The sequence below is a fragment of the Drosophila virilis genome, chromosome 4 (assembly GCF_030788295.1).
Source record: "Drosophila virilis strain 15010-1051.87 chromosome 4, Dvir_AGI_RSII-ME, whole genome shotgun sequence".
Taxonomy (NCBI): Eukaryota; Metazoa; Arthropoda; class Insecta; order Diptera; family Drosophilidae; genus Drosophila; species Drosophila virilis.
Window position 1 is genome coordinate 20,604,300 of NC_091546.1, and position 21,904 is coordinate 20,626,203.

The following is a 21,904-nucleotide window of genomic DNA, read 5'->3' on the forward strand; positions in this document are numbered from 1 at the left end:
ATAACAATATATATCGATATATCGATTAACAGTACTGGTTTACTTTTATATCAAATATCGATGTGTTGGGCGATGAATTCTGTTATGGTTCAAATATTACTGTTAGTGGAACAACTGTTCTGAGGTATTTTGTTTGTTTTACATTTAAAATCAAAGTAGACTTTCACTCAATTTATAACTTTTCTTAAACAATACACTTAAACTGTTTTTTTTTTATGAGCATTATGGATACAAATAGACGACTATGCAACAAGCGCGTCTGTCTCACATACATTATTACATTTTCACTACTTGTCCTCTTTTTCTACCATTTAATGTGGAATAACAGAAAGAGTATTGTCGGTCTTTCACGGCTGCAAGAGGATGTTAACTGTATAACGGTAATTATCAAACTAAAGGCTTCTTAAATAAAAATAATAAAAAATACTGTAAATGGTTTCATTTTTGACCTTACAGCAAGCGCTAAAAGTGGATTGCGCTGGACAGAAATATAGCAACCTGCCTTGCGGAAAAACTAACTGCCTCGCTCGTGATTCTCAGAAATCAATAGGATGTAATGCACGGGAATTGAATGCTTGTGTTGATACGCTGGTTAAGCGCAAGCTTGGTAATATAATGGACGATGTGTATAGTCTAAAAAAACAAGTTATGGAAAGGGGGTGTAAAGCGAAGTGCAATAAGCCCCCAGTTCCCAACACGGAGGCATTAATTTTGGCGCCAACTCGTATAAACTATGCTTCAGAGGAGCTGGGTGCACGTATAATTTATGCAATAGCAAAGCCAATTAGCGAAACCAGCTTTATTAAGAATCTTCTCGGCCTTGATTTTAGTGCCAACCCGCCAATAAATATGTTGCGCCCGAGTATATTACCAGGATCGTGCTTCGGCTTTCGTGGTACTGAGGCTACGGTGTCGCTGCACTTGGCCAAAGTTATATTCGTGGATGAAATTAGTTTGTCGCATGTGGCCAAGGAGATGACTCCCAGTGCATCTGTAGATAATGCGCCAAAAGACTTTGAAGTTTATGTAAGTTCTCAACTTAATATTGATGGTTGCATTCCAAAAACATTTTTTTTTCTAGGGCTTACCTCCAGACAGCAACAAGAAAGAGCTGTTAGGTCAGTGGGTGTACGAAAATGATCTTAAGAAACGTACACAGAACTACGTTGTCAAAAATAGGCGAATCTTTTGCACATTGGTATTTGTATTTAGGTCAAATCATGGCGCAAATTCCACCTGCGTATATCGGTAATTACCCGTATTTGATTAAGATTAAGATTAAGTTTAATAATTTTCTATACATAGCGTGGAAGTATACGGCCGAGTTCCATAGAGAATATGTTATTTAACGTTAATAATTATGAATGTTGAGTTCAAGTTTTATCAAATTGCTTAGAGTTCAAATTGTTATTGTAATTGTGCTATATTTTTTTTTTTTTATATAACTTTACAACAGATTAATCAAAATATATTCAGTGACACACGCACTTAAATGTTACGATATAATATTGTCACCATGCGAATACTTTCGATAGGTAACGGGTACATGGGTACACATTTAACTATCGCCCATCTTCAGGGTGTAGGCTTAAAGTTAGACATGAGCGATAACGATTATCGTTTTGGTTTTGGCAAAGATAAAATTGAAATAAATAAGTTAAAACACGATGGCCTGTGGCGATTGAATCTAAATAACAATAACAATCTTGTGGCGTGCAACTCAACGCATAATTACAGCAGCACCGATGGCGAGGAGCAGGCAAAGCTGCAAAGGACTATGGCAAAAACGAAACAGAAACAGACAACAGCAGCAGCTGCCACAGCAACAACAACAGCAACAACAATGCCAATACCAACAGCTACAACAACATCAACAGCGGCGGCGGCGGCAGCAACAACGATAGGCGCTGTTGCTGTGACGCCCACTTGTGTTGCACACATCGAGGACGAGGGCGGAGGAGGATGCGACGGCGCTGCAGCGGATGCCGATGATGGCGACTGCGCTGCTGCTGCAGCTGGCGCAGGCCTAGACACCAGTGATAAGGCAAGTGTTTTCTCTTTTTGTTTTATTTATATATATATTTTTTTTTATTCACGTTCTGTTCATTGTTATAATGCAATTTTCGCTGCAGCTGAACGGCATTGGCATAGGTGCTGCCTACACGCTGACTGCGCTGCCCGAACTCGATTGTGACTTGGCAGCTGCAGCGGCTGCAGCTGCCTCCGCACTCTCGCCCACCGATGCGGCCATTGGCGGGCTCAGCTCCAGTCGCACCTCGATGAACAACTCCACTGAGAACCTGAGCTATGCCAGCGACAATTACTATGCCGACGATCTCATATTGCTGGACGACGATGAGGACGACGTGGAGGCCGAGGAGATATCGCTCAACTCGGATGACTGTGTCTATGCGTATCGCGGCGATGCCGCTGACTTCGACATGGCGGCGCTGGATGCCAGCACTGGCCGTGGCGGACGCAATTTGGAATTTGGTCTGGTGCGCGATGATGAGACCGATTTTCTCGAAATGGATTTCGAACCGGATCCATCTTCGGAGCTGGAGTTTGCGGCCAATGCACAGGAGGCAGCTGCAGCAGCCGCTGCAGGCCATGCCAATCTGCTGCTCATGCAGCGCGATTATAGTCAGCTACAGAGTGGCCGGCACATGGTGACGCCCACCCAGCCGCGCCAGCTATACAGTTCACCAATTGAGGAGCTATCATTGCCGCCGCCACAGGAGGCACTGCAGCGTTTGAGCAAGAAATTCGCCCGCATAAGCCTCAATCTGGATCAGATCAAGGCCGATGCGGACGCTGGCTCCGATGGGGATGCGGATGAGCTGCTCTGCGGCAGCAAGGATGATGAGGATTTTGTGGATGCGCCCGCTAAAACAGAGGCAAATACGTTGGCACACTCTCTGCCCAGCACACTCGTCTACAGCAACTTCAGTCGCAGCACTAGCGTGCCCAGCGAGCATACCCATGCAGCTGAGGAGACTTCCTGCAACTCCAAATTGACGGGTGCCAAGCCCAAGCGTCTGAGCACGCTCTCCAATTCCTCATCTTTAGTGTCCGCCTCAAAAAGCTGCGCTTCCTCTTCAAAATCGCGCCGCTCGCAGCCTAGCTATGATGAGCGCTGCTATAGCTGCACAGATTTTCGTGCCGTCTCCGCGCAGCAGCAGCAGCAACAGGATGTGGCGCCCATGCTGGTGGCAGCGGCGGCTGTTGTCGCGGCCAGCGCGGCCATGGCCAGCAATTCGACAAAATTTGATTTGGGCAGCGGCGAGGAAACCTGCCTCGATTGTCTGGAGAAGGAGTTTTTGGCCAATACCATTGGCAAGGCACTCGATCTGAGCAGCTGCGCCAAGTGCCGGCGACGCGGCGGCGGACGTGGCAGCAGTCTCTCGCTCTATACACGCGCCGAGCAGACGCGCTGTCGCAGCGGCTCCCCGGGCTATTTGGATGAATTTGGCGGCTTTTTCAGCTGGCACAATACGGCCGGCGACATGGGTCATTACAACCAAAGGTTTATTTCGTGTGATAATAATTTTGGCGGCATGCAGGTGAGTAAACCAAATGCTTCCGAACCTTATTAAACAAAAACTAATTCGAAAACTTGATACCCTTACCCAATATGCTTATATTTTCAATGAAATGTAACAGTTGTTCTGATAAAGTTTTTTGTTTTTTTTTTGTTTCTAATTGAAACAGCTGCTCAAGCAAAGCTTTTCGACTGAACCGCTGGTGGCGCGCCTGTCCACGGCGCATCTGAGTGAGGAGCATCTGGTGCAGGCGCTGGACAAACTTCACATTTCCTACAACGCACCTCTGTTGCATGCCTACTTTGAGCAGCCGCCCCAGGACACCACCGGTGGCAACCTGAAGCAGCTGCTGTTGCACGCCTCCAAGCAGCAGTGCAACCATCGCAAGCTCAAGAAGCTGATCGAACTTGTTACGCAGCAGCAGCCACATCAACAGCAGCTGAATATCCAATTCAAGCGGGTAAAGCCTATTTATACAATTCCAGAAAGGGTATACAATTGTTAAACTAACTTACTTGCAGGCTAACACTGGCCACGTGGCACTGGTTGCTGTCAAGGTGACTGATATTTTGGCTGCCTGGCAACGGCATCGGGATCTCTATGTGCTGCGGCAATTGGATGCGCGCTTTCATCGCGCCAATGTGCTGGGTAAGCCAAGACCAAACAGCGCCTTGCACCCCATTTAACCAATTCTATTTTTTTTAGGCAAAATTGGACACATTGTGCGTCAGGCACAACAGCAACAGCAACAGCCGGCGGTAGCGGCAACCACCTCAGCATCGGCTGCGGCATCATCAACTTCAATCTCATCTATGCGGCTTGCGCTGCCCGAATTCATAATGATACCACAGTATTATGCTTGTGGAGAATTGACATTGACGCGCAAATGTTAGGAGCCGCCACACACAACACACACACACACAACAACAACACACACACACACACCACTTCAAAGGTTTATGCGTAGCTGCGTTTTGTTAATCTGCTAATTGAGATTTCTTAAATGCAACGCTGCACGTGATGTAGGTCTGTTCTGGTTTTTGTTTAAGGCAAAACATGTTTAAACTGATGACATGAGCTAATTCCAACATAATTGAATATTTTATGTATATTCATTCGTTATTTTTTTTTTAATACTTAGCGCATGATATTAGTGCCTAGCTAGGCACATAGAATCATATCATAATTTTCTTACATTTTATGTAACTGCAAAGTTATTCATTTTTTTTTGTATATGCCATGAAGCACAACATAATATTAGATAGCTGTTAGCTGTTAGAATTTATTCTTTTGTCTTTTATATATGCCAACAAATGATCGAATATGAATGTATTACTTTTGAAAAACTTTCCAATACCTTTATCTAGTCCAGAACACAAAAAAAATCTATATGCATTAAGTTTGTTTATACTCAAAACAAGAGCTTATAATCTTTTAATTATGAGAGCAATTGTCGTCAGTTTAAATAGTTATAAATTTCATATTGAGAACATTTGTGGATATCCATAATCAATTTCTAAATTTGAGCCATTTTGTGAAATGCGAGAATCAAACGTCTTGGAAAACCCGAACAGACCGGATTTTGTTGTAATTGCATTTGAATGCCAGTGCTGCCTATTTAGAGAACAAAATAAGGAATTTATGATTTCACGATTTGGCAGCCACGTGTAAACACAAGCAATAATTGTAGCCACTGCTCGGCGGGGAAGGGGAATGGCGGCGTCTTATTAGAAAAAGTTAAGCGCGTATTTATGTATGTGTTATAGCGTTAATCATAATAACCGTTAATCGATTTGCAATATTTATATATAATACCAACAAACATGTGTGTACATGCCACGCCCACTAACGTATATCGCAATATAAGATATATGCATACATATATATACATATAATCGAATATACATAGGTATATCGTATATATAGAGCTTAGCTTGTATACTAATTACAAAATAAACTGTAAGTAGCCAAGTAAACTTCCAAAAAAAAAAAACACATACATGCGTTTATGCGATGCACTAATCGTGATTATCAAGTTGATTGTAATATAATAAAATGATTTAATTGCGCGCACTTGGAGCATTCCGGGAATAATAACACACTCCTTTTTGAATTTATTTCAATCAATTTTAATCACAATTACTTGCACGTATAAACATTGTCACACGTATACACACACACACACGTACTCTACATTTCATATTGAAGACGCAGCTCAGCCTCGACTATTTGGATCCCAGTTCAATCAACACCCGCCCCTTCTCCAAAAAAAAAAGTACGCAACATGGTGAGAAATAATGTTTTGTTTTAATAAAATTACGCTTTATTAATATTATTTATTATTCACGTGCTCATCTCCCTAACTTTAACGCGACAAGTGATTTCTACAAAAAGTTTTAGGCGTGACATTTATTGGTACCGCTGCTGCTGCTGCTGCTGTTGTTGTTGGCGTCCAGCATTGTAGTAGCCAGTTGGACCGCCGCCAGCCGATCCGGGCCCCATGTTGGGCGGCATGGGCGGGGGCGGTGCCGTTGTTGTATAGTGTGTCGGCGGTGGCGGCTGCTGCGTCCAGGCATTGGCCGCGTACGGCGGCATGGGCACAACGGGCGGCGGCGGCGGCGGAGGTGCATGGTACATATGATAGTTGGCAGCATTGCTGTTCAGATTGCTGGGTGGTGGCAGTGGTGCGCCGCCGACTGCGCTCGGTGTGGGCAGCGGCAGGCCATCGCTGGGCGGCGGTATGGAGACAACGGCAACGGGCACCGCCTGCGCCAGCGATTTGATGGTCTGTATATTGTTCAGTTCAGCGTTGATGCCAATGATGCCGCCATTGCCACTGGGCTGGGCTGTTGCCGCTGGACAATCGCCGCTGGCCAAGGATTTGATATTCGTTGTTGTGGGACTATCGGCACGACTGGGCGGTTTTTGGGGCGGACTGTTTGGCTCCTGGCCTTCCTTTTGCGTTGACTGATACAGGTCCAACACCTGATGGCATATATCCTCCAGTATCTCCATGGTCACGTTTGAGACAAACATATCCCACCAGCGCTGATGCTGCGGTTGTCTGCCCAGCCAATCCAGCACCGTGAACTTGCTCAGCTTGCTGGCCAAATGTATGAGAGCAACGGCTATGATTTCCGGCTCCCATTGAAGGCAGACGACCGTGCTGAGCGAATCGTTGACAAAATTCCATGCCATTTGGACCATTTTTTGCAGCTTCGGCTGATCGCCCTTGAAGCATTTCGCATACTTGAGCAGAAACGTATATGGATGCTCCACCTGCAGATCAAATTTGATCGTCTGCAACAGTATGCGCTCCAGTGTCATTACCTCCTCCTTGGGATCATCGCCGAACGAGTAGAAATAGTTGTCATTGAGTATGCCGCGTGCCGTTTTGATGATGTCGCGACACTTTTTGGGCGTCTCCTCCACCTTGCCGGCGAGAAATAAACAACAGCAGGCGGTAACGTAGCGTGGAAAACTCTTGAACGAGTGAAACATGTAGAAGCGATGAAAGTAGACAACTCCGGTGGCCATTGTATTGTGGCCGAGGCCCATTTTGGTGCCGCATTCCATGATGAACCTGGCGCCCTCCTTGCGGTAGCGACGCTCCGTTTCATATGTAACGCCATCCAGTATTGAGGGTGTCTCACGTAGCTCCTTTTTGTCATAGTACCAGCAAGGCATCTTTTTCCGGGCCTACAGTGTTTTTATTTTATTTTTTTTTTTATTTTTTTTTTTGGTTGTTCACAATAACAAAAAATCAACCAAAATTAGTGCTTTTCATGTGTCATTTTTTAGGGCATTTACTCAATATCTAATTGTGAGAAATGCATTTTTCCACATGTGGCAACGCCATACAAAAAGAACCAGCTGTTGCTACTGGCAGTGTGACCATATTTACATATTTATCGCGCAATTAGTTTGTGTTTTATGTTTTCATTTAAAAAAAAAGAAATATGTTTTACGGTGTATTTTGCTTTCTTTGTGGCTTCAAATGCCAAGCAAATTGGCAAAGAACTGCCAAGAAATCAGCGTATCAAGGTATGTTTGCATTGACATTGATTAGCCATTCAATATTTGCTTGAATTGCCGTTGTTATTTCAGGCTTGGGGTAAGTTGACTTTCCACAAACTTTATTGCCGGCGCCGGCGCCGACGCCGCCGCCGCCTGCCGCAAATGGCACAACGCATACCTGTTGCCAGTCCATGGCCGCAGTTTGGCCAATTAGCCGCAATGCCTTGGCTTAGTTGAGGTAACTATTTATAACCAGCCTTTCCAGTTGTCGTTAGCTTAATATGCGCTTTTCATTCTGCTGTGCAGACTTCAAGTAATGCGGTCAACTTGTTCGTCTAACAGGAATTCGGTTATGTGCCGATTGCTCCCACTTCTCGGGCCCACTAGTTTCCGCCCACTTTAGTCGCGTTTGGGCAGCTTTTTGTGTCCATTGTATTTTGCCAACTGCGGCCTAAACTAGGTGGAAAATAGCTGGATTTAGCTTTTCTGATTTGACAATAAAAAGTGTCGCTAGGTACTTGGCCATCTGAAAATAGGCTAATGTAGCCAGAAAATAGCTGAGTAGCTCGGCAACACTGTTTTGCATAACAGCTGCATTGCAAAATGCCAAAACTGGTTTGCATTTCGCTCGAGGAAGTGTTGAGAACCAACAATGGCTCGCCCTGGGCAGCCCAGACAAGTCCAGCAGCTATGCGATTAAATATATTTATAGTCGTCTGTCCGTTCTCTAGCATTGCTTTTTGTATCACATTTCATAAACAATTTGTATGCACTGTTGCAGTTGCGTCTGCTTTGTTTTTGGTTTTAGTGTTTTGCCCGGTGTCGTCGATGTTATTAACCTTGCTTGGTGCTTCTTGGAGCCTGCTGCCTCCTTGGGATCTGCCAGACAGGTTCCATGTTAATCAAATAGAATTGTGCCGGTCCGAGCAGCATAACCAGTTTCTATATATTCTTTAGCTTTTACTTTGTTCGATCGCATGCTCTCGGCCAGCTCGCGCTCGCTCTCTCCTCCTCTCTTTCTCTCTCTCTCTCGCTCTGTCTACCTGCTTGCCGCGTACACCTTTGGGCCGTTTAAGACACGTTTGCAGCTTCGCTGCGCTTGCCGCTGCTCGGCGCTTTTCAGTCACTTTTGAAACGTCGTCAGCGTCGCCAGTTACCAAGCGGATCGCGCCAGCTGGCAACAACAACAACAACAACAGCAACAGTCCGTCCAGTAGTTTTATTTTTTGTTATATCTTAATGCGCGTTCGTTGCGGACTGCGGCTTCGCAAAAAGAAAAAAAAAGTCATAAGAAGAAGAAATAATAATAATAGAAGTGGCTGCGAGTGCTAAACACAACAAAAAAAAGTGCTTGCCTAGGCAGAAAAAGTTTTTCAATAATACAATACAGCCATCAAGAAATATTGAAATAAAAGAAAAGTAAAGAAATGCTACAAAAAAGCTAAAAAGTAACCACAAGCTACGTATCGCGCGCGCCATCTCGCTCTCTCTCTCTCTCTCGCTCTGTCTCTCCAACTCCCGTAGTCTATCTCGCTCTTTGCATACGCGTACTCCCACATTTCCCCCCCCCAAGCTTCGCTCTACTGCATGCATTCCTTGGAATCATTCTATGTGGATTATCGTTGGGAGTCGAAGAGAATTAAAAAAAAAAACAACAACAACAACAACGTTGCGTTATTTGGAATATTTTTTACGTTATACCTCAGTCTATAACGCTAAATAAGTAAGTTTTTAAAACCGTAACATTGATCTAAAATGTATAATATTAATAAAAATTATTTTTGTAAGTCGGTTAAACTTAGTGGTCCGATTTGGCCGGTTCCGACAACAGAAATCCTCAAAGTTTCCTGATTATACTTAGCTTTATTAACTTGACTGTTCATACTGATCAAGAATATATATACTCTATGGGGTCGGATATATCTCTTTCTATGCGTTGCCCTTCTTATAATAACAACTCCTCTTTAGTGATTCTTCCCTTATTTCTTTCTTTCCTTCCTGAATAAAAAAATTAAAGAGCTTTGCTGCAATTGTTTTATATTTGCTTGTAAATATAGTAAAAATTGGTATAAGCTTAGCTTATCTATACTATAGATGATTAATTATTGCATAATTATATTATTGATATATGCGATATATTACAAGGCAGATGATTCAGTTCTGATCGGGCCAATAAGCTAACCCACACGCTTGCATTGGAAATTAGCGTTAATGCAGCTTTGTTTGTGATTTATCATCGACGCTCGCATTTCACTACAAAATTGTTGTTGTTGTTGTTGCTGTTGCTGTCTTTCAATTAAGTGTTAAGTGTTTGGCGATTAGATCATCCGCGGGGCGCGTCAAGCCGCTTAGCCAAGCTAATGAGTGTCTTGGCCAAGGCCGTCTTGAGAGCCTGGCCGATTGGAGCTGAGAGCGTTGCGAGTTGATTGAACCTGCCACACAGCATCCAGCCATGTGGCAAGTTGCAGGCAGCCGTTTCCCTAATTATAATGAAAAGGGGGCTGCAAAACGAACAGTACGAAACACCCTGTTGCTACAGTGCACGTCATAATTATAGACACACGACTGCATTTTCGTTCGGTAATGATGTTTTTTGTTTTGGGCAGCATTTAAGTTCTTAAATGTGAAGAAAACTCAATGCTGTGATTCATCTCAGTTATTGGGAAAAATTCTAAAGATAATATAATGTATGCAATTATGACACATCTTTGCCAATGCTTGTTAGAAATTAGTCAACTTATTTCGTGAGCCAAAACTCATGGCTAATTATAGGCAGGGCTTAAAATTACCGCCATGGTATAATTATATAATATAATAGTTCAGTTTGCAGTTTCTTAAGAGCTATTTACGTATAGATATTATCAATATGAATTGGATTTTGCTTTCGAAATTTGAATACTTTTGCAACAATTGTCTAATAACTAGACATATATATATTTTGCCTTAGCTTAAGTGTAATTAATATTTTGCGCTGTGATTGGATTTCTACCATAGGTTTTGTGGCAGGTAATTGCAATTTTCAAATGAATGTAGTCGGTATAATTCGATTAATTATTTTTACTTAAATTTAGCTAGCTTTTTGTGGCATGCTTATAAGAGTGCTAAGAGCTCTGCTTGAAGTAAATGATTTAAAGGCCTAATAGAACTTTAAACAAAAATGAAGAATTTAACAATCAGTTAGGTTGTATTTAAACGATTATTTTCTTTTGGAAAGAAAATACTATTGCATGCCATTATAATATCTTATATTTTCTAAAGCAAACACAACTGTGTGAGGTGGCATATTTTGTTATCCCGCATTGTAGCATAATTAATGTGCTGATAGACTATTCACAATTGCAATTTGTATCTTTATTTCGCACACTGTGCACAAACTCAATTGTTGTTGTGGCCGTATTTAACTAGCCCGTGCTGATGTTTTTGTGCCAGGCTGTTGAGTTGTGTTTTGAGGCTTTACTTTCCACAATATGTTAACAATTTTGATTGGCAATGCGATGCGTGGTGTTTGCATTGTTTTTGGCTGCCGTCGGATCTGTTGCATGTTGCAAATTGCAAACGGCAACAACGCGGCACTGTAATTGTTTTGGCCGCCGTCAAGCGTAACCAAACAGCCCAATGGAGCGGCGTTGAACTCGCCGCTCGGCTGCAACACTTTGAAAATGATTCTCCGCACAAAACACATTCTTGGCCATCTCAACAAAAGCCAAACAACAACACCAACAACATAAACCTCGCACGCAATTGGAAGATGGATGAGAGATAGACTTGAGGCTGAAGAGATATTCGAGTCGTACAGACTGGCAACGCACAACGCACTCGACGTGGCCATAAATCACGCGTGCCTTGGCCATATTTGTGGTAGGCTCAGTCGCGGTACGCAGCCCATCAAATGTCAGCTACCTTTTAAGTTGCTTTTTTATTGTCCATATAGAAGTTGTTTTGGCCATATTTGTGAGCACCCAAAGTGCTTTTATTTCTGTACCGCTTACAAGTTCCTTAACGCATCTGAACTCTCTTGTATGATAATTACCCCAAAAAAAAAAAAAAAAAAAAAAAAAAACAGCTAAAAAGCCATTTGAAACATAACTGTGCTTATTATGATATGGCAGCTGTGACAGCTGCTTAGACAGCCAGAGAGTTTTGGGTGATTACTTTGTTTTCCTTTTCACCATTTATATAATTTGTTAAAAACTTGTTTTATTTTCGTTATGATATTCAATATGCTTACAGCAAATAGTTGTGTATGCTTAATTTGTTAAATTTCATATAGCTGGAAACGCTTTGCTTTGGTATTTCAAAATTAAGCAACTTGAGGGCTTTCCCATATAATGGGGCGCTATTAGCCGCAATAAGCACAGATACGCTTTTCACTTAACTTTTTATTATGATAAAAATGTATAAGAAAAAACTAGACTTTACTCTTTGGGGCCTCGAGAAACCCGTTGCGCTTGGCAATTTACTTGAAATGCGTTACACTGAATTCAATCGCAGATAGAAGCGTAAGATATTCGCTGTTGACCCAGTTCGCATTGGTTGATCTTTGAAGAAGCAACAGTGCTCCAGGCACCCTGGGCTACTTCATGCTGCAAACATGAAAATTTCTTTTAATTCATTTCATTTGATTTCAGCCAACTCAGTCATCAACGAAGCTTACCCATTGGCCAAAGTTATTAATAAGTGTTATTTCTTTTTTATTCTTGTTTTTCCCTTTTTTTTTTTGTATAAAATTTTATTTCTTTTTGCGTTTTTCTACACTTCTACACTCTGGGGCGTTTACTTATACGCTGACCTGATTAAAGACGGCACGCACACTCAGTTGGACTTGGAGCTCACCGACTCTGGTAGAAAGTGTCGCCACTCTCTTTTCTGCGGCGCAAAGCTTAGACACATTTTTGACATTTGTTTGGGCCGCTGCAAGACGGCTCATTGAACTGGCTTGAGCTTGGGCCTGGGCTTGGTCTTGGAACCTTTAATTGAAAAATAATAAAAGTCAACCAGTTTTCAAAGCTGTCTCTCAACTTTGACATACAAAAATGCATTGTCAAAAGTTCATTGAAACGCTGCTTGCGCCCAAAAAGTCTATTAAAGAAATAATGTTGAAAAAGGTTTTTAAATATTATGACAATGCCCCGTGCGCCGCTTGTCCAACTGAAATGAGCCTCAAGCGTTAGCTCGTTTTTACAGCCGAGCGGCAGAGAATAGTTGACTTTTATGTTTCTCCTCCATTTTTATACACTGAACCTATGAAAAATGGCTAAAAAGGGGTATCATGTTTTTTTTGGGCAAATGTATGTAACAGGCAGAAGGAAGCAACTCCCCGTAGAGTATTTATATATTCTTGATCGATATCTGAGCTCGTCGATGTAAGAGCTAGAGAAAGTTAAATTTCCTAGTCGCCACGCAGTACATGTTTGTTTCCAATAATCGATAAATTGCCATGTTTCCCAGTTTCCCAATCGCCAAAAATCGATATGGAAATCCCTTTTTTAAAATGTCCCTTAGGTTTTATGGGCCAGAGGTTTCACGCATGACACGTAGCTTTTAGTGTGATATGAATAGATCATTTATCCTCAATTTAATGTTTATACAAAAAGGGTATCCCCCAGTCGGGCAATTCCGAACACAGCTCTCTTACTTGTTTTGTTTGTCTTGCCATTTCGTCAGCATTGTTGAATCTTCTAATTAAAATGTTAAAAAAAAAATGTTTGAGAATCTTCTCACATTTATATGCTGGCTTTTGGCTGGCAACTTTTATAAGCCATTGTTGTGTGTTGTGAATGAAGAAACTGCCAAAAAGATCATGTGTAGCTATTGCGTATGATAAAGATTAAAATAAAATTGCGTTTTTCATTTTACATATACATTTTATTCAGTAGAGGCAACTTAATATGATTTTATTTCGTAATTTTGATGTGGCAAATACTTTGAACTTTCAAGACATGGGAACTCGAGATTGAATGTAAGAAAAAAGAATACAATTATGCCTTACAGAAATAAGTATTACACACTGCTGTGATGGAAAACGATATAAACTCTTCCACCCACGTGCTGAAACTTGATTTTATTTTTATTTTGAGCATTCGCTTGCTTTTCTTACGTGTGATTGCATTATTTTTACTTAAGCATTTGAGCTTAAAACACGACTCGTTTGTTTGTGCCAACGAATGCCTCTCTGCTACGCTCTGATATCAATGAAAATTAGATATGTTAGTTCGAAATGGAAGCCCTAAGGTATGTTTTGTTTAAACAGAGCGCCGAGAAGACTACTCAATTTGCTTTACTGAAATGGGAGCAGGATATCAGAATTTAATTCGAGCTGCCTTACCTTAGATATATATATATATATATATATATATATAAAATAAATACAGTCAATAGTGTTCTAAAAATTAGCATTTAATTTATGTTATTTGTTCGGCCTTACGCATAACTAAGTAGAGAGTAAATTATAGTTTTTTAATAGGTTTATCTCATATCTTTATTTGATTTTCTTAGCATGCTCATTAGCATGTTCAGCGCCCCACATTCGGTCCATGACCAACAACAGTGTTTCCCCGAAAGCATTTCTAACTTTCAACAAGCTAATTGTTATGCATTTGCCAAAGGCAGCTCAATAGCTTCGCAGCTCAGCAGCTTGCAAGCAAATCCAATTCAATCATTTAACGATTTTCGACGCCCCATTTTGGGCCCGAACCGCTCCAAATGAATTGGAGGTGCTGGCTCAGCGGGCAGCGTGAAGGCCGCCCCGGCGTTTGGCTCCGATTCGGATTCGGACTCGGCTCTTGCCATGGCTTTTACTGCATAGCATACACTATGTACACACACACACACACACACACACACACACACACGGATCCGAACCGTTGCCGCATATGTGGAACCACATAATGACTAATAATGCTGGCGATTTGCATGCTATAAGGCAGCAGCACAGCACAGGCCCCACTCTGTCTTGAGAAACAGTAACAGAAACTGGTTTTTTAGATATACTCGTATACACGAGCTGTGCATTGCAGTTTTTTTGCTTGAAGTATTCATACTCACATTAGGAAAGAAATATTGAAACAATTATTAAATGCTGCGGCAAGATCCGGTCTCAGATTGCAGCTGATCTGCAAATCAGTTGCTGAAATAAAATGAAAATGTCTTCTCTAAATGATCTTTAATATGGAATAAAGATAGAGTTGTGGGAAATAGAGATAGTGTAGCTATATACTCATTTAATTAATTGTTTGTTATTGCAGAAACTGTTATAATTTTAAAGTAAATGTCTTGGATTTTATAATCATTAGCATATATTCCTCGCTGCGTTTGATTATTGATAATATCTTGGTTAAGCTAGGACTCTAAAACCTTTTGGCTACAGGGAGTACCTACACATTTTGAATATAGTTCCAGATCGTTAGCAATATTTTTCCTTGGTGTATTTGACATTGACATAAATATGATATAATTGTTAACATTACGTTACCTTAACCCATTGAAAGTGGGTAAAAAGGGTCAAATGCCTTTTGGAGAAAATATGTAACGGGCAGAGGGAAGCATCTCGGACTATATAAAGTATATTCATTCTCGATCGGCATCAATAACCAAGTCGATCTAGGCATACCTGTCCGTTCGTCCGTCCGTCCAGAATCAGACCTACTCTTGAAATTTAAAACGTAGGTCTTTAATCGATAACTTGGCTCGACCTCAAGCAATCGATGAAAATCGATATCGAAACCTTGTTTCTTGAAAAAAATCTCTTAAGTTTTAGAAACTCGATATGTAGCTTCTAGAACAGTATATGAAAGTCAAGTATATTGTATTTTATAGATATCGCCAGGCCCCCTAATACGAGTTGCTTTTGGGTATCCCCAAGTCGGGCACTCCCGACACTCTTGTTGTTTTTTTTTATTATTTCGTCTCAGCTGGCTTATACTCAAACATTAGGAAGCTATTTGTCTTTTGCCTTGATCTATTGATACATTACATCGATTTTAGCTTCAAATTGTTCTGACCTCCGCTAAAGCAGGTCCAATCAATTTTGGCCAATAACCAGATCGTAACAAATCGCGAAAATGGCTTAAATGAACATTTGAGTTTTGGCCATACCGACACGTTCCACAAATTTAATGCCAACTAATTTCCTGACCAACTGCGAGCGAGTCTGTCGACTCTTTGGGATTTCTTCTTGTTTTTCATACTTGATTATTTTATATGCCATGCATATGTATATATTTTCTGACCAGTGTAGGTAATTGTTTTTGTGTCTAGCTCTTGATTAGCTTTAGGCATGGAGTTGTGGAGTTGAACGAACCTCGGCTCTTGATTCTTTCGAAATCTTCAGTGGTTTTCTTTGTTAACACTTTTGCTGTTGAAACTTCCGACGCCGTCGTCGCGCAATTGGCCACACTTTTACAGTCGGACGGTTCAATGGGTTTAATTGAAAATTCATTTTGTTAATTTGTTAGCAATTATAGTGCATTTGATTGAGAGTTTTGCTGCTGTCACAACACTTTCACCATTCAAATGGCATAATTTCTTAAGTGACTTGACTCCTTGCACTCAACAGTTGTCCATCTGTCCATTATGCTGCTATTGGCCCCGACAGTGGAAAAATACTCGCCATCCTATGACAATACAGAAAAATATGTATAAACATTTAAATGTTCAGTTTGTTAAAGTTTCGACACTTGCTTAACACACAAACACAAAGAGTTTTAGGTGTAGGTGTCTGCTTGGACACGGTCCGATTTCTTTTTGTTTTGGTATCTTTTTTTCCATTTTTTTTTTTTATTTTATAGTTCGACTACCTCTTTTGGCTATCTTGGCCTAAATTTGCATAATTTATGTAATTTCTGCGTCATTTTTTATTGACTCTTATGGGAACATAAACAAAAAGTGAATATTTATTTTTGGACTCGAAGTTTGTCGTGTGTCCCGCGGCATAGAAAATTTCCTGATCAGTTTTTTGTTTGGCTTATTGACGCATGTGTTGTGTGTATCTTAAACAACTTGACTCTAATTCCTAGGTTATTTATTTGCCGTAGTTGGCTATTTAACATTTAACCAGATAACAAAGAATTTATGAGACCGCATTGGAATTTGTTCATTTAAAGCGTACAAAAATTCTTTTTAGGCCCGAGCTTGCTCTGCTGCCACGCGTTTACGCCAGCAACTGTATTTCCGTTTTCGTTTCTTCTTTGTGCGCTATCCTTAAGCGTTTTGCTGCTCGCTTTTCTCTTTGGCAACAATTTTCTTTCGCTTATATAAACCCTAAAGAAACTTAATTGTAAAGCTTCCTTTTAAACTCCTTCCCCAAACAAGATAGTTTCCTATTGCTAGCTATATCGTACCAAGATCAGCTAAACGTAATTTCACTGTAGTTTTTCTCATTGAAAATTGCTAGCACAAAGGTTCTCTCTGTTATCGCCAGCCCGTTCGGTTATAACAGCACTTCAAGGGCCGTGTCAAGTTTTTCCCCAGTGAACGGTTCCAAACAACTTGATTCCCAACTCTAAGCAGAGTACCTTCGATGACCTTGTTCCCACAGAACTGAACTGTACGATGGCCACTGGAGCTGCATTTATTTAATTTAGTTGGCGACGATTTCTGTGTTCTGCGGTTTCATTTCATTTCGTTGAAGCCAAGCAATCAGCAAAAGTGGAAGACGAACGGAAAGTAAATGGAAAAACTTAATCAAGCGACCGCAGCCAGAATGAAGAAATGAAAAGGTAGCCACGATAAATTCAAATCAATGTATAGTCTAATTTATGGGCTGCCAGCCAGGCCCTCGTCGAGCGGAATCTGCAAGCGTTGCACGTACCTTGCTGCACCCACGTTCCCAGCTCAAAGCCACAGCGTTCCGATCCGATCCGATCCGTACGTAGCTGCTGATTAAACGCCCACCTACTTTCCCGTCGTCATTCCACGTCTGTCCAATCTGTCTGTCTAACTGGGCTTATCATTTGAATGACGACGGCTTTGCCTGACTGGCGGCCATTCAAGTGCTGGATTCTTGACTGGAAGTCTTTGCTGCCGCGCAAGCGCTGAGGCGTGTCAGTCTGTGGCCCACGTCTTGGACCTGGCTTCTGCATGCTCATCCATTGTTTCACTTTGTGCTTCTTTTCTGCTTCTTTTTTTTTATTATTTATTTCTTTCGCTCTCCCGTCCTTAATAAATTTGCAGCTCTTGTGCCACTTCCACGCGTATTTGGCACACAGTCGAGCTGCTATTCCCCTCGAGCGACTGCGATTTTCTGACTGGCAACATCTTTGCGTTTGCTATTCAAATTGTTTAATGGCATTTTTATGCATTGCAAATCGCGCTGCCAGTTTTCCAGTTAGGAATTTTTTGTTAAGTCATATTACATGACAGAAATGCTGGGACCCAGGGCTAAACTGGAACAAAATGGGTGCTACCGAGTTCTCTGTGCAGGCAGCAGCATTATTTATTAATGATACTCTTGGTTAAAGTTGAAGTAAATATTTCTCCGGCATGCCTAGAGTCAATGGGACGTAAAATTAATAAGATTTAAGCTTGCGTTAACTACAAGCTGTCTTGATGCCAAATGCGAGAAATTCACATGAATCTTGATTTCCTATTATAAGAGAGGCTTGAGCTTGTACCCCACATTTGTTATAAAATTATATATATATACAAAATGTACTTTAATTAGCACTCATTTACAAGTTGTTTCTAATTTCTCGCAGTGCATGACATCTCATTCCATACATTCCCAGTTAACAGCTAGTTTATGATCAACTATATTATAAGTGGGTAAAGACTTAAATGCTACTGATAAACTTATTATCTTATACTCAACTGAGTAAATTCATTTTTCTGCTGTGCTTTAGAACTATTCACTCTTAAAGATATAATGAAAATCTGTAAAGAAATATATTATTAAAATTCCAACGAGTCAAAGCTGATAAATATATCTCACACGTGGCTATCAGTTTCCACTAACATAGGTGAAAGATGGGTGGAACATTAATAATTCGAACTTAAAGCAAAAAAAAGTATGTATAGAAGCTAGTATATGAAAAAAGTTGATTATAATATCAAATAGGGGCAAGTAAATGCAGATATTTAAGAGCTCAGTTTAATGTGCATCTTTGAGCATTACGCATTCATAATGATTACTAAGACGCATTTAGAACATGTTACAGTTGCTATGACGAAATCGTCAACAAGATAAACGATGATTTATACAATTATTAGCATTTCAGGCTGCCACGCCAACAATAATGTATTTATAGAGCTCTGTGCACATCGCATTTTTGCATAATAAACATGACGATGAACTCTACGTAGTATCTGAAGTTGGGGCTAGAGACAAAGGCATTATAAATTGCCAAACAAAAAGATCGCAACAAGTTTTGCGGTTTTCCCACGAACGTTATTTGTATTTGCACAAGTGATTTGCCGATTTGTCGATGTTCGGAATAAAATGTCACCATATACACTGTAAAAAAAAAAAAGAAGTGAATAAAATAAAGATTTGGCACAGTTACGAAAGCAGGCAGAAAAAAAAATACGAAATAACAAAAGTACATTCAAATTATTGGACTGGCAACAATTTAGCCGCAAGGTTGCAAATCGCTTTCAACATTTCATTAGAGCAGAAAATATGATTCACAATGAGCCAAGCCAATTTGCATACAAATCATGAAAAGCAACAAAAAATCAAAAGTGAAACAGAAGGCGTGCCACAAGCACGAGATCAATTAATAAACTCCTACCTGGTCTTATATACTATATACCACTTAGTTGCAGGGTTTGGCTGGCATTCACTTTTCAAAGCAAAACTTCCTGCTAACACAGAAAGAGTGAAAAGTTCCAGCCGATAGCCCCTTCAGCCCCCTCTCCGCAAATCATGACTAGCCAAAAACATTGCACAACTCCTGAGAATGGCCGGCAGCAACACAATAAACAATGCTCTGATAGGCGAAATTTCGTAAGCTTTCCGCAAACTGCAAGTGGCCAAAAGGCAGCCTGAAGACGCGGCAGCGCAATTGAGGCAAAAACAAGAAGAAGAAAAAGAAGGAGAAGAAGAAAAACAAACCAAAATGAGATTGCAATTGTGCAAAATTGTAAATTGTGTGTGGGAGTTGTTGAGTCGAGCCGAGTTTTGGGGTTTTAGATTCGAGTCGCATCAGCCAAAGACTCGGCAATTGTTTGCCCTAAACTCTGTGAAACCCAAATGAACGAATGAAGAAAATGTTAATGAATCTTTTTAATTTTGTCTGTGGCCAGACGAAAGTGAAAGTCCATCTATAGCTACAGTGTGTGCAAAATGTATACGAATAGAAATGCGAGCGCGCCTTTGTTTCAATTTTTCGTGCGTTTCACACGCAAGTTTATTACACTTTCAACTTTGACTGGCGCCTTGTGCAGAGTGTGCGAAATAAAAAGTAAGTGATAACAAAAATGTAAACTGTATACGAAATCATGCATCACTCGGCGAAAGGTGTAAAAAAAAAACACACAAGTTCATCATGCAACGGCCATAAGTTCACATGGGTTTGATTACAGATGAGCGATAAACCTAAGCGGGCGATTAGATTTTAGGAGCTGTCTGGTTGTCTTTTTAAAAGACAACTAGCTGATGTGTTGCTCAACTTAAGCAGTTTCACTTTTTAATGTTTTAATACGCTGTTTTCCTTATGGTTAATAAACACTTTTGCTTGGAATTTGTACCCTAAATTTTTCTTAACAGAGAGCAAGTCTGTCGTCTAACAACACTTTTTATCAAGTTTGTCGAATAACAACACTTTTTTTCCAAGGCAAAACAACTAAGTGCTTGCATATTGCATTTTGCAACACAGAAAGCAGAATGGATTTTCATTTAAAATGTTTACTTTTAATTTCCACAGATATAGAATTAGGGACTGCAACATAAATAATAATAACATTTCAATTTGTATATTCCAAAATTTGCCATTTGCTTTTTTCTTATCAAAAATAATAGCAGGTAGTCCACAGACCTGTTATTATTTCTTCAACAACACTTCTTTTCAATGTAATTCATATTGCATATTGCATTTTGCAGCACTGAAATCACAAATTTAAATGTGCAAATTCCACAATCGTAGAATTTGGTTCTTCGTTTCTCCTGAACAAAAATAATAAGAACAAGTCTGTCGACTAACAACACCATTTTTTCAATGCAATTCATATTGCATATTGCATTTCGCAACACTGAAAGCACAAGTGATTTTCATTTGAAATATAAAGCTTCTTTGACGTCAAATATTTTTTATTGATAACCCATACTGTTTTAGCTTACAGCTATAGTTTATCTTCTTACTTGATATAGCTGTTGGGCATATTATCTTGTATAATTATTGTTGTTGCTCAGACATTTACTTGACAATTATTATATTTTAGTACGTCGTTTTGCTTATTACAATTTGTATTTGTGCTTGTCTCAGTTTTTTTTTTATCTTCCTGTATGAACTAAACATTTTAGTACAATTTTCGCACATTTGTCTAACGTTTAGATCTAGTATAAACAATGCTTAGTTGAACCTTTACCAAGTTAAACTAAAACCATATAATGTCTTTAATTTTAGTACAATTGCACGGCAAATGATAATAGATTAGTTTTCGTGAACTTGTTGCTTTGCCAGCTGATTACCTGGTTCGTCAGTTACCTTGTGCCCAATGTGCTGGAGTCATACCGGTTGTCCAAGACAATCAGCCGTAGAGATTACAGTCTGATAACTCTTATCACAATTATTATTTGGCCTTTTCTTTTGACGTTGGTGTCGTTTGGTTGTATCCAAAAATAAGGCGGCAGCTTGTGCTGACCAGTTTGGTTTGCCAGCTCGTGGGTATTGGAGGCGCGCCATGCCCAGCAAATGGGGTAAGCGCCATTTGGCGGCAGTCAACAAATTTTGATTGCGGGGGCGTCGCGACTGCAGATTACGCGTGGCATTTTCCCGTAAATATATACATATATACCATATTTACAATTTTTATCTCTGATGCTGCTTTGTTTTCCGCTGCTTCTGTTGCTGCGGCTGCGTTCGGCATTCGCACGAAACGCCGATTCGCTGCGTTGAAAATATTAAATTGTAAATAAATACTAAAAAAAAAAAAAGCAAACAAGAATTATGTTCGTGTCGCCGTCGACGCGGCGAACGTTGTGTGTGTGTGTGTGTGTGTGTGCGGAGTGTGGTGTGTGTGTTTTGTTGTATTTTTTTTTTTTTGTTTTTTGCTGCCTAGTACTTAAGCGCACCTCAGACGCTGCGGTCGGCGTTCGGAAATGTCGTTAGCAGTCGCCTTTTACTTTTGTTTAATTTCTTTGTTTTAGTCGCGCGCACTTTTCGCCTTTAGTCTTGTACTAAATGAGCGCG

At 40.5% G+C, this 21,904-nt stretch overlaps 4 protein-coding genes and 1 long non-coding RNA gene across 5 annotated transcripts in view; 3 read left to right on the forward strand and 2 right to left on the reverse strand.

Annotated features, from left to right (window-relative positions):
* The first annotated feature begins 154 nt into the window (after positions 1-154).
* On the forward strand, positions 155-1,481 carry spag4 (sperm-associated antigen 4). Its single transcript, XM_002051277.4, has 4 exons — positions 155-380; positions 457-1,026; positions 1,082-1,248; positions 1,306-1,481. The coding sequence occupies exons 1-4, from the start codon at positions 216-218 to the stop codon at positions 1,331-1,333; spliced, it is 930 nt and encodes a 309-aa protein (XP_002051313.2). The 5' UTR covers positions 155-215; the 3' UTR covers positions 1,334-1,481.
* A 91-nt stretch (positions 1,482-1,572) lies between these two features.
* Positions 1,573-5,877, forward strand: LOC6627802 (uncharacterized). The gene is made up of 5 exons (XM_002051276.4): positions 1,573-2,044; positions 2,133-3,563; positions 3,712-4,002; positions 4,064-4,190; positions 4,248-5,877. The coding sequence occupies exons 1-5, from the start codon at positions 1,601-1,603 to the stop codon at positions 4,433-4,435; spliced, it is 2,481 nt and encodes an 826-aa protein (XP_002051312.3). The 5' UTR covers positions 1,573-1,600; the 3' UTR covers positions 4,436-5,877.
* CycK (cyclin K) lies at positions 5,828-7,295 on the reverse strand. The gene has a single exon (XM_002051275.4). The coding sequence runs from the start codon at positions 7,227-7,229 to the stop codon at positions 5,952-5,954; it is 1,278 nt and encodes a 425-aa protein (XP_002051311.1). The 5' UTR covers positions 7,230-7,295; the 3' UTR covers positions 5,828-5,951.
* A 1,398-nt stretch (positions 7,296-8,693) lies between these two features.
* LOC6627800 (polyglutamine-repeat protein pqn-41) overlaps positions 8,694-21,904 on the forward strand; it is a 60,835-nt gene continuing 47,624 nt past the window's right edge. Inside the window, exon 1 of the mRNA XM_032437643.2 lies at positions 8,694-9,282. The gene's annotated coding sequence lies outside the window, so the exon portion shown is untranslated. The remainder of the gene's footprint in view (positions 9,283-21,904) is intronic.
* Positions 18,587-21,897, reverse strand: LOC138911234 (uncharacterized). The gene is made up of 3 exons (XR_011416658.1): positions 21,787-21,897; positions 20,531-21,601; positions 18,587-19,008 (listed from the first exon to the last, which is right to left on the reverse strand). It is a non-coding gene; the product is annotated as an uncharacterized lncRNA (long non-coding RNA).